At 28.6% G+C, this 13,243-nt stretch overlaps 1 protein-coding gene across 4 annotated transcripts in view; it reads left to right on the top strand.

Moving 5' to 3' along the window:
* Positions 1-8,765, top strand: part of LOC107452702 (uncharacterized) — a 188,605-nt gene extending 179,840 nt beyond the window's left edge. For all 4 annotated transcript variants that reach the window (XM_087153657.1, XM_043047020.3, XM_043047021.3 and 1 more), the window contains one exon: positions 3,589-8,765. In XM_087153657.1, coding sequence (XP_087009783.1) covers positions 3,589-4,995 — 1,407 coding nt within the window. In that variant the 3' untranslated portion in view covers positions 4,996-8,765. The remainder of the gene's footprint in view (positions 1-3,588) is intronic.
* The last annotated feature ends 4,478 nt before the right edge of the window (positions 8,766-13,243 follow it).

The following is a 13,243-nucleotide window of genomic DNA, read 5'->3' as shown; positions in this document are numbered from 1 at the left end:
TGACATAATTTAATGCCACTTCCTCTGGCTGTTCAGTTTTAACACCTCTTCTTGCCAAAGATTGACAAGCATATCTACAAAGAGAGTGTCATATTTCTCGGATTTATTATTTTGAAAGTCGTAAATGCCTATCGTATTTCAGAGATCGGGACATCGCATTAGATAGACGACACAAGTGCAGGTCGTTCAATGCGACATTTTATTTGCACAGCTTTTGTTTTTCTCTCTCCGCTGTAATCTGGAGGTCGTTTTATTCCTTCAGAACTTGTAAAAGAAGAAAACAAGTTTGCCAGCCGTCTTTATTTTATGATTATTTTATTTCCATGTTTTGCTGCAATATCTGATTTATTGTGGACGTGAGACAGTTATTTTAAAGTGTTTTCCCTTCGGAGAGAAATTGCAATCGTGACGTTTTTCGTTGTAAGCTGTTGCCAAAGTTAAATATGGAACTTTTAATAAATACGCGTAACGATAAGAATTGTGAGAATCGAATTAAAATCAAATCTAAAAACATAATTGATTTAAGTATTGTTAAAATAGTAATGTGATTGAAGCACCACGATTACTTAATTCCAAAATAATAATTAATGTTAATAAATTTACTAAGCAATTTCGCTTTATCGATAATGTGATATAATTAGAGCTTTCAGCTCACTTCATATATAATATGGTATAATTAGTGGCATCATGTTCATATGATGCTAAAATAGTAATGAATGTGGACTATAAAACTACTAAGCAAACTTGGGTAATTGACAATGTAATATAATTAATGCATTAAGATAATTTGTTTCCAAAATTATTATTAATATTAACAATAATTCTTCTAAGCAAATTCACTTTATCGATTATGTAATCGAATTAGTACATCAAGACTAATCAATCTCAAAATAGAAATTAATTTTAAAAATAAATATGCTAAGTGACCTCACTAATGTGAATTTAAAATAAAACAGTTTATAATGCAAGTTTATTTTACCTTATTAAAAGAATTCTTGTATTAAGATTAAACTATTTACATAGCACTCTCATTTTCTCTCGTTAAACAAGTAAATTTTTACTGTAAAATTTTATAAAGCAAGCTTACTTTTTTCTATAATAAAAGTTTTAATTAACATAAATTTTTTTAATGGAGCAAACTAATTTTACACGCTATAAGAATTAATATGTTTGCAATTAAGCTAACTACAAAGCAAGCTTATTTTGAAGTTACAATAAAACTATTCATAAAGCAAGTTCACATAATAAGAACTGAAATTTACAATAAAACTTTATATGAAGCAAGCTTACTTAACTCAGAATAAGGTGCTAATGTTCATGATATAGTTTATTGCTCTGATAATGTTTAAGATTCATAAAAAAGAGTTCGCCTTATGTTTTTATTTATTAACAAAATGCGTTATTTCTTATTAGCATGAGAAATTTAATATTTACAATATATGATATGAAATTTTACAATATAAATTAACATTTTTCTTATAGTTAGATTCATAGTTATAGCGATTATTAGTTACAACTTTTGACTGTATTCAAAATATATAATCTGTACAATAGGGTGGTTAATTTATACTTAGTTGTCATATAATGTTAACAGTTGTTAAAATATTGGCTAGTTGTGGCTTGATAACTTTGTTTATTCTAACCTTAAGCTATTATGTCAAATTTTATGTCAAGTTTTTTCGTGCTTTACCTGCTATACTGCTTAATTCATTCGAATATAAGTATGCTATACTGCTTAATTTGCGTATAATTATTCAAATTCTTGACTTAAAATCACATTTTTTATTCCAAATTAAATTAAATTCACCAATTAACTTCAATGTGTAATTATTATTCCTGTGTTTACAGTTTTTCAGTGATATGAAAAATATCTTCAATGATATATTCGTTTTATAATTATATTATCGTAACTCTACACATTTAAAAAAATTATCTATAAAAAAAGTTAAATTTAACTATGGATCAGCAGTTGAGAATTTTTCCTAAAGTTAAAACTAATCTTATAGCATCGAAACAACATTTTATGTTCTTTACATTTCCCCCTTTTTTATTTAATATTTCTGTCATTAAGAAACGTATTTACTATCTCAATAATTGAACGACAAGTTTCCAGACATATCATAAAAATCATGTTTCCGAATTGATTTTGCTTATAGAAAATTTAATTCAATATTTTTGACTGATGTCCCATAAAGTACTTGATAAGGTCATATATTCAGCTGCTGAATGATTGACGTGGCTTTTTTAGAAGAGGGAAAAAAGTGAAAACTTTTTTTCCCTATGTAATTTCATATTTATTCACAAATCTTTATCCCTCCAACCCCTTTTCCACTACTCTATATATCGATACAAACAAAAATCACGCATTGGAAAACGTTCTACCCGTTGTTATCGTTGTCAAATAAATCCAATAACCCGCTTGTTAGTCTGGTACTTTATTGGCACCAACAGGAGACTGAGGGAGGGGAAAAAAAGGGAAAAATCGATCCCGCCAAGAGGAAATGAACCACAACGTTTTTGACAGCAATGAGAAATAGACTTCATAACAAAACGCTTAGACGCCATAATTTTGGTCACTTCGTATCGATTGGTCTTGGACTTCTCTTTGGACTTGGGGAAAAAAAGAAATGGCAGTTTGAAGTGATCATTAGAAAAGACAAGTTTTATATATATCCCTCTCCGAGTGAAGGGTTTTTGGAAGAATAAGGAATATTTCTGTTGCAAATTCTATGTTTACTATCTCTGGTATACTTGCAATTCAAATACGATCCTGGTCGATTGGCAGTGGTTTGTCAATAGCCGCAGCTGCTGCTTGTATTCCTTGACATGGGTAGACTCTGGGGGTTCGCCAAAATATTTAACATAGTTACGATATAGGTTGCGTTCCTAGAACATTTGAAACTTGCCCAAACCTAGTCAGTCCATTTCTGAGATGTTGGAGTTTTTAATCCCTTTTTTAAAAAAGAAGTAAAAGAAACCTAGCACTTTATTTTTTTCTAGAGAGTTAATTTTTCCATATATTTTATAATTCCTAATTTTTCGCCATATAAAGCTTTATTGATAAATCAAAACTTCTAAAATATTTGAAAATGTTCGAAAATCGTGATTTTAACAGGCTATTATTAAATGCCTGGAATTTTGTATTTTTAATCTCACTCGTTTTGGTCAAAAAACTGTGGCTTAGTACTTTCTTAGAAGAAAACCGAATTTTCTTATTCATTTTATGACATTCGCAGATAATTTTGTTGAACTATGTTGTGTTAAAGTTTTTATACATGCTGACGATTTAAAAAAAAAAAAAAATCCTCTAGCCTTCAACATACTAAATATTTAAGATGAATTTTTTTTTATAATTGTTTCGTATCACTTTCCGTTAATTTCAATAAATATTGCATAATCGAGAAACTTGCACGTATGCCATTAACAACTAATGACAGAAAAATTTATTCATAATCAGTTGTGATGTAACATATTATTACGTGGATATTAAATGAAAATTTAGAGATTAATTATCAATTATTGTGCTTGTTTAATACAATCTCAAATATTTTGTTCAAATTTTAATTTTCTCCCCCCTTTTCTTTTCAGTCTGACTCCAAAACCAATCCTTTGGCCCTCCTTGTACAGATATGTAGCAATATAGGCGCAGAGAAACCAACAACCAAGAACTCATCATCGGACAAAAATGGCAACTCCAGTAGCAACAACAGCAACAGTAATGGCAGTAGCAGCAGTGAAGAGATCCGAGTAACCAAAGATAAGGATGTCTTGTCTTGCAGTCCTGCAAACAGCGTGCACTCCGCGTCTTCCCTGACCAGTTCTAATCGAACGTCCAGGGGTGACGACGCTCCAGGGTTCAACAGCAATAGTTCGAAAAGGAACACTCCATCGGAATGCAGATCCTCGCCTTTGCTAGGGAGGTCTTCGGTGGAAAGGAGAACAACACCCGGTAGTGTACATTCACCCGATGGTAGCATACACCATCGACCTAAATCGGGTGGAGAAAAGACTCCGACTTCGAGTGCCACTACTTCTTCTAGTCATGAATCTCATCAGTCCTCTGTGACATCATCTGCAGGGGCTGGTGGCAGCTCTTCTAGTGATCCCACCTATAGTTCCTCTTCCCTGGGGCTGGACTTTTCAAGAGACACTGGACTTCTTGGCAAAGATGGTGGCTCTTCTAGCTCTCTTAGTGGTCTCGGAAGTTACAAAGCCGGATTAAATGGACTGAATCCTTTGGCATTAGCCAACTGTTCTGGCTGCAGCCCTGTAGCTGGACACATACCCTTAGATGCCACAGCAGCCGCTACTTATCCTCTTGCTGGGGCTCTGAAAGGTGCTGCTGGCTATTCATTTGGATCCGCTCTTTCGCCTTATATGAACTATGCACGTATGAAGAGTGCTGCCGCAGGTGGCGCTGCTGCATTCGTTCCCGTATGTCGCGACCCTTACTGCACTAACTGTCAACTAGCCGCTCAGTTGCCCTATCAAGACAGGCTAGCTGCTCACATGTCTGGCCTTTATCCCGGTGGTTTACCCGGATACCCTGTGCCTGGTTTTGCCAGTCCAGGTTCTTCAGCCTTTGCCTCGTCTGTTATACCAAGGCCTAATGTTTGTAGTTGGATGGCAGGTGGTACTTTCTGTGGCAAGCAGTTTGCTTCATCGGATGAACTGTTTCAACATTTAAGGACTCACACCAATATATCTGGGGCATCAGGCTCTTTGCCCCTCTATTCTTCTGGGGTAAGCTTGCCTTCAGCCCTAGCAATGGATGCATGTGGCTTATACACTACCCCTTCTCTAACTACCCCTGCTGGACTCAGAAGGACTTATCCCACTAGTTTGAGCCCTGTTAGCTCATTATCTGCAGCAAGCAGATACCATCCTTATAAACCTCCTGGGCTATCTCCTTTATCATCAGCACCCTTACCACCCCTAGGACATCCTGGACTAGGTTTCTACAATCCATATAGTGGTGTTTATGGTAAAGGATAATAGATGCTTGTGTCTTGATATGTACATAGGAACCTATAAATAATTATAAATATTGTAATAAATTATAGAATTAGCTATAAAATGAAATGAAGTGAATTCATTTGATTTGTTTATATTATAAATAGAACTTAATAGATTTAAAAAAAAATTAGTGATAATTTACGCACGGAATATGTTTATGTCTTGTTGCTCAGTAAATGTTCAATTAGTTTCAGTATAAATGTTTTTTTTTTTAACTAAATTGCTTAACAAAACACAGTTAATCTAATATCAATCTTCAGCAATATTGTTCTTTTAACTGCGTTTTTATCTTTTCCATCGAGCAATTTCCTTCAAGAAATTATTTGAATTAAAGCAATTTCAAAATTGCTTTTAATACTTTTCTTAAAATTAAATATTTATTCCTATCCAATAGTGTCTCTTGAATATCTGTTATCCATTTATTGAAGAATTAATTTGATAACTATTAACCCTTTCTTGCTTAATTTTTAAATTCTATTCACCATTTTTTTTTTTCAGAATTAAATTTTTTATTCTTGTTATCCATTAAGGACTAGCTTCATTAATTTTAACCATTTATTTAAAGAATTAACTTGATCCATTTTTAGAAATAATTAAATATCTTACTATCATCCATTTCTTTACTCAAATTAAAATAGCTATCCACTTGTTAAAGAATTACATTTATAAATTTAACTCATTTAATAAAGAATTTATTTTATTCATTTATTAAAGAATTAATTTGATAACTGTAATCATTTCTTTAAAAAAATTACACTAACGATTTTTACACAATGTTTCCCGGAGTATCTATTATTTCTTAACTTATATAAACATATTCCTTGCATAATGTTCGATCCCTTCTATCTTAATAGAGCATTTCCTCTATTAAGATATGTGATGCAGTTATTGTTTTATACCTACCATTGTTATTTAAAAATTTACTTTGTTACTGTTTAGTCTTTGTGCCATGTTGCAAGTTAATATTTGTGCTCACAATATAACAAAAATAAAAAATTTACATCCTTTTTACATTTAGACACATTAATAATTTCACTAATAAACGTAGATATCACCATATAATAGTTTACATATTTTAGAAACCGGTTTCTTTTACAAATTTAACATAGCAAAACAAAGTATATCATTGTTTGTCATTGCATCACGACTTAATAGGACGATATTTGGCTTATTTTATCGCTTTGATCTATTAAACTATTCATACTACAATAGTTGACTTTACAATTGGTTAAACACAGATTAAACGTATTATACGTACACATACTTTTTTTTTTCTTCTAATGGATAGTCAATTTTTTTGGATAAATGTTGTAGAAGTTATTAACTGTGGAGATAAATATCTATTTTAGTTTCTTTGTGCAACATTTAATGCAATCGATATAAATATTTTAGACGGTGCCTGATGATACCGGAAAACCGCGGTTTTTATCAAACCTTTTTCGCAAGTGCAATCTCAGGAACATAATTTATTTTCTGAGTCTTCATTTTAAGTTCTTATGGTGAAATCAATATATTGAATCTTTTTAAATTTCTTTTTATTAAATAGTTGCTCATAATTTGTAAAGTTCTGATGATAATTAGTTTCTATATTTGTGATTTTTATCTGCTACTAATTGTGCAATTTTATCGCAAAAAAAATTGCATTTCCGATTACCATAAAAAAAGAGGTTCAAAAATATATTTTAGTTAAATTGTATAACATACCTAACTGCTAAGAAAGTTAGCAGTATTAAATTTTAATTAATATTACAAATAATTATTATTTTGATGATTAGTAATGCTTTTTCTGCATTATTACTAAACATTTTTAATCTTTAGATTTAACAATTTAATCGTTTAAAATAGTGTAAGATGCACATTTTTTTTTTTTTTTTTTTTTTTTGCAAAATGTACTTAATACAATAAGTATATAGTATATCTATTATATATTAAAATTATAGTATATACATTAAAATTATTTAATAATTAATGTGCATTAAATTATTTTTCGTTCTTCTTTCTGTGCATTTTAAACCTTTACATGGTGAATTCTGTTGAATTAAGGCACCATTTGAATTAAAAAGATAAGAAATGGCTATATTAAATGTGAAATCTAAAAGCCTTTGAACTAAAAATGATTATTATAGTATCAACATTTGAAATGATGATTTTAGGGACGTTAATTAATTTTTAGATTCTTGTAATTATATTATTTTTTAAACATAAATTATTGGCATTCAATAAATACATGATTCATTATTCTATGAATTCTTTATAATCTTATTTACACAAATTGTGAAATCTTATTTGGTGAAATTTATCATTTTAAGTGAGCAATTTCTACTTTAGTTGATTGAACAATTCATATTAAAAATTGTTCTTTAGCAACATTATTTTAATTAAATTATTAAAAGCAGTGACATGATATAAGTATTAGAACTATCAGGATAATTAAACCTAAATTCACGTACTCTGAGTTATTATTAACAAATTTGTTTTATTCTATAGCAGATTTATTTTTACAAAAATAGTGAATTTAAATATTAAAAATTGAGTCTAATTACTAGATCATTAGCAACATTATATAAATTCAATTATTAAGTTTTAACATCATAATGTAAAAGTTTGAACAATTCGACCCAAATGCACGTACGTACTCGGTGTTATTTTTAAGAGATTAATTTTATTCTCTGGCAAATTTAGTTTTGAAAAATGGTGAATTTTAAATAAAATATATTTATTAATTTTTTATGACTATACCTGATTGAAATTGTGTTGATATATAAATATAAATTTATTTATTACATGTTACAAAATTACTTTTTAGATGTTTTATGAAGAAAAAAAATAGTAATAAATATTCATGTTTGCCTAAATAGGCGAGATTTATTTAATTTAACATGATGGATTATTATTTATAAATAATGAAATATGATAAAAATATAGTTTATATTACTCAATATTTCGATTAAAATTACAATAAGCATTGGTTTTATTATAAAGTATTATAATTTAAGAGCTTTATGAAAAAAACATGCCAAAAGTCATAAGATATTATGTAAAATAATATCGTTTTATTTATTTATTTTACATAATAATATAGTGTTTAACTGAACCAATGAGCTATAATAATTTTTATTAAGTCGATTAATTTAAGTGTTATCATGATTTCACTAAACATGTTCACATGAACTTGTTAAATAACATGTTAATAATTTTTTTTTTAAATCGAAAACTGTCTTCAAAATATATCTCCTTTTATAAAAAATTTCCTATTGTTTAGGAATAAATTAATGTTCGATAAACACAGACGATTATAATATACGCAAATAGGAGTGTTTTTACAATATAAAGCTACACAGCAGATCATAATATGTTCATCAACCCTTAAATTTGGATGCTTTCTTAATTTCACTTAACATGTTTTTTCACGGAGCTCTTCAGCTGTTATTTTATTTTACTTAACCTAATCAAATCGGCATACTAATTATATGGTTGTTTAAAATTAAGATAATTTATTTGTTATGACTTCTTCAAATACTATGAATGTAAATTTTCAGTATTTTGTTCGTAGCAAATCTATGAATGCAGTTTGCATAGCATGTGAACCTAAGTGTGATTGTAAATATAAACTCTATTGCACATAATATACATATGAATATGGAAATTAAATGTTCTCTTCTTCTGGTCATGTTTCATGAAAACAATACAGTATGTGTACATATTTTTTTTTTCTAGAAATAAATTCTTTTATTTGTAAACCTCTAAAATGTTTGTTTCATTTTTATTATTTATTACAAATACATTAACATCCAGTACTAAGTTTCAGAATGAAACAAAATATTACGGTATTTTTAATCTTTAGGGCCAGGGGTCTGTTTAGGAGACATTTGGGTCCGTTAACGGACCCTTCACAAAATATTTTGACTTGAAAACGGACCCTTCACATAATGATTTTTCTCTTAATCGGACCCTTCACAAATTTGTTTATCTTCATTATTGTTTTGTTAATCGAAAAAACCCTTCCCAGGGGGGGAAACAAGAAAGATGGATGTAAACGAGTTAAGTTTTGTCTTCCGCAGACGATTCTTCTATTATTCGTCCGAAATGAGTATTCTGCGTTCAGCAGTATAGGCTAAATACCAAATATTTGTATGTTGCATCTCTAATTTAGAAGCAGCAATTGCTGTTTATTTATTTTTTTAATTATAATTTTACAGTGATTAGCATAATCTTGTATCTATTTACAATTTAAGAACTCCTTGTTTGTAATGTTGTTGTAAAAAAGTTTCTTGTTGTAAAAAAGTTTTTGCAATAACCGGACCCTATTAGCACAAATTCATAAAAACCGGCCCTGGTTAAAAGAATGTGACTTAAGGTTTATTTTATATTCACAAATTACGAGTAATTTTTTCACAATTTTACAAAAACGGACCTTTTACAAAATGTCTGGACAGACCACCACTGAAGACATCTTAAGTGCCAGTGAGTTGGCGCTATTGTAATCGCACTAAATTAGTTTTATTGATTACTAATTATTGTTTTTTATTCTTTTCCTTTTTTTAAAAACTTTAATGTTATGAAATATTTTAATAAAAAGCTGCAATTACATTAGTTCGTAACATTGTAATAAGTTACATCGCCATTTTTTAGTTGTTTCTTGCTATCTATATATTTTTAATAACAATAGTATAAGTAACGTAATATAATGAACAGTTTACAAGCATAAATTAATTAATTTATTTTCATTCTCACAAATTATGGTTTATATTTTTGGGTATGTTTCAACGCTTTATTTGTATTCACAGGCCCTATTATGCATAAGTATTGCAAATATCGGATTCTTAGATTAAAATTGTTTGAAAAACAATTGGGTATAATATGAAAAAAACACAACTACTTCCACTTTAAAAATTTTACTAGGAATAACATTTACCTTTTAGTTTAATTAATAAAGCGAGTTTTAAATATGTTTACTAAATTCATAAACTTAGGTAAAACAACAAAATAAATTATTTCCAAAGGAACTAGACTAATACAATTCCAACCACGTTTAAAATTGAATTTTCACGGCATTTATAACTTAATCCAACTAGTTTTGTTACTAAAATGAAATTAATTTATAAGTAAGAGTACAATTTTAAGAGTATCTACGAATAAATTTATTATTTTCATTTCTCAAATGGTTGATTTATAGTTTTATGTATTCAGGGGTCTGTTCAGAAGAAATTTGGATTTGTTAACGGACCCTTCACAAAATATCTTTTCATAAAAACGGACCCTTCACAAAATATTTTAACCTAAAAACGGACCCTTCACAAAATAATTTATCTTTTAATCGGACCCTTCACAAATTTGTTTCTTCATTATTGTTTTGTTAATCGAATAAACCCTTCCCAGATGTAAATGAACTAAATTTTGTCTTCGGCAGACGCTTCTTCCTTTATTCGTCCGAAATGAATATTTTGCGTTCAGCAGTATAGGCTAAATACCAAATATTTGTATGTTGCATCGCTAATTTAGTAGCTGCAATTGCTGTTTATTTTTTAAAATTTAATTTTTTTAATTATAATTTTACAGTGTTGAGCATAATCTTGTATGTCTTTACAGTTAAAAAACTGATTGAAAAAGTTTTTTTGCAATAACGGACCCTATTTGCGCAAATTCACAAAAGCGAACCCTGGTTGAAAGAATGTGACTTAACGTTTATTTTATATTCACAAATTACGAGTAATTTTTTCACAATTTTACAAAAACGGACCTTTCACAAAATGTCTGGACAGACCCCTGGTATTTAATTTATTAAGCATAAAACAATAATATATTGATGGGAAAATCAACATAATGTGAAAACAGAAGCCACAGAATAATTTTCTTTTTTATTGAAGCAAATGAATTGGTATATACTTTTCAAATACTGAGGCTTTTTACCTTACTTTTTCAAGTTTGACAAATAAATGTATTTTGAAAAATCTCAAAAAATTTATATCCAATATTCGGCAACTATTCTGAATTGAATATCTCATTGTTCATTTTTCGAAAGATGAATAAATTAAAGTGTCACCGAGTTTGTTTTTTTTTATGCAAAACCATTTCACTTAGGTTATAGTAAATCTATTTCCTTAACAATTAGTAAATTTGATAGAAAGATTAGTTACATGCTTGTTTGTTGTTACTATATTAGACAAATCATACATATTTCTTAACTGCCTCACTTTTTTAAGAAGTTTTTTTTTTTTCTGGTGTTAGTAAAATAAAAATTACAACAATAACTGTAAGCTCAAATTTCATCAGAACCTAAAACCATGTCGATGATTACCAAAGAGTTTTTTATGTGTTGAAATTAATTAGGTATAGATGATCATTTTAAATCAAATTTAGAAAATGAAGAAGAATTCGATTTTTAGGAATTTCATTCGCTCCATTTATGAATTTAATTCGGAAAAATCGAAATTTTCCGCCTCCCAAAAATCGAAGTTCACGGAGTGAATTAATATTTATCATTTATTTTGTTCTAAATGAATACAAAATCGAGAGAAAAGTATGAAAAATTTAATAAAAAATCTGCGTGAATGGGATAAAGAAAAAAAATATTATTTTGAGAAAAAACGTAATCAGAAAATTATGTTTAAATATCGCTCACCAACGTTAATGACACTTAACAGTTTATATTTACACTTAACAGTTTCGGGAACAAAAGAGTATGTTTTTTAAGCAAAGTTTAAGTTAAGTAAAAAACCAAAATTAATCTTGTTCTTAAAGAAAAAAAATTTAAAAAACTAGAATTAGCTAGGGAAGAATTATTCTTTTTTTACTTTTTGTTCTCTTTCCTCATTTTTTTTAATAAAATGTAGAACACAAATTTATCACAAAAGTGTAATTTAACAAGTTAGTATAATTTAAATTTTATTTCTTTAATGTTATATGAGTTAAATGCTTCAGATTAAGAAGTAGTTAAAAATAAGATGGGATAATATTAACATAAGCTTATTTTATCCCATTCTTTAATAACTATTTTTCTCATTCGCGTTAAAGGTTTTGTAATCAATTACTTTGAAACAACTTTTTTGACTATTTTTTATTTAATGATGCATTTGTCTTGAAATAAATAAATGCCATTTTAGGACTTTTTTTTCAATTTATTATTATTTTTTCTGATTATTTTAACCTCTTAAGTAATAAATATTGTTGAAAACTAATATATTTCATTTTTGTCAAAGTTAATTTTCCTTTATTTTTATATTTAAAGGTCAAAGGGAAATACTAATGCAATTTTCCATAAATACAATTCCTTTTCGTAATGTTTTCTGAGATAGTAAATAAACACTGAAATATTGATTGGATAATTACAAATTTTCTAAATCGTTATGAGTTAAAATAAATAAATATAACTGCCTTAATCCCTGCGACCCTTTCACGGAATAATTCCTATGATTCCGCGAAACATCTCTTAAGAACCGTTGTTCTAATACGACAGTGTTTCCCAAACTTATGACTTTTGTGTACTCTTTCTAAATTTTTCGTAACGCTATGTACGCTATGAATGTATTTTTTACTATAAAAAAATTGCACCAAAGTTAAAAATCACAAATGCTGTTGACACCACTAATTATTAATTGTTAACTCTGCAAAAAATGGCCAATGGAAAAATACGTAATCGTAAATTTTCATAGCTGGCTTTGTTTTTAAATAAATTTTTTAAAATTTTTGTTTGTTGTAAGATATTTCGCATAAGAACGCGTACCCCGGCTAAACTGTTCCCGTACCCCTGGGGGTACGCGTAGCACAGTTTGGGAAACACTGTAATACGAGTTTACCAATTGAGAAAAAAAGAACACGCAAAAAACTAATAAATATACAGAGAAGCGTTAAATCGGAATAGATATTTGAAAGAGTGATTGTTTTGCATCGTAATATCTGTAATAAATAACTTAATATTAGCTGTTGAGTATAAAAGGCTATTGCATTTGCAAACAATTCCTTTTTGTAATTTATTCTAAAATATTAAAAAAGACAATGAATTATTGATCTGATATAAATATGATTACAAATTTCACATAAATCGTTATGAGTTAAAATAAATAAATAAATATAACTGCCGTAATCCCTGCGACCCTTTCACGGAACTTTACGGTACCGCGAAACATCTTTTAGGAACCGTTGTTCTGATACGAGAGAGCCAATTGAGAATAAAAGAACAACTAATAAATATGCAGACATCCGTTATTTCGGAATGCATATTTGAAAG

The sequence above is a fragment of the Parasteatoda tepidariorum genome, chromosome 10, assembly GCF_982258835.1.
Source record: "Parasteatoda tepidariorum strain Cologne lab strain chromosome 10, Ptep-v5.0, whole genome shotgun sequence".
Taxonomy (NCBI): Eukaryota; Metazoa; Arthropoda; class Arachnida; order Araneae; family Theridiidae; genus Parasteatoda; species Parasteatoda tepidariorum.
This window is presented reverse-complemented; position numbering and strand designations above follow the sequence as displayed.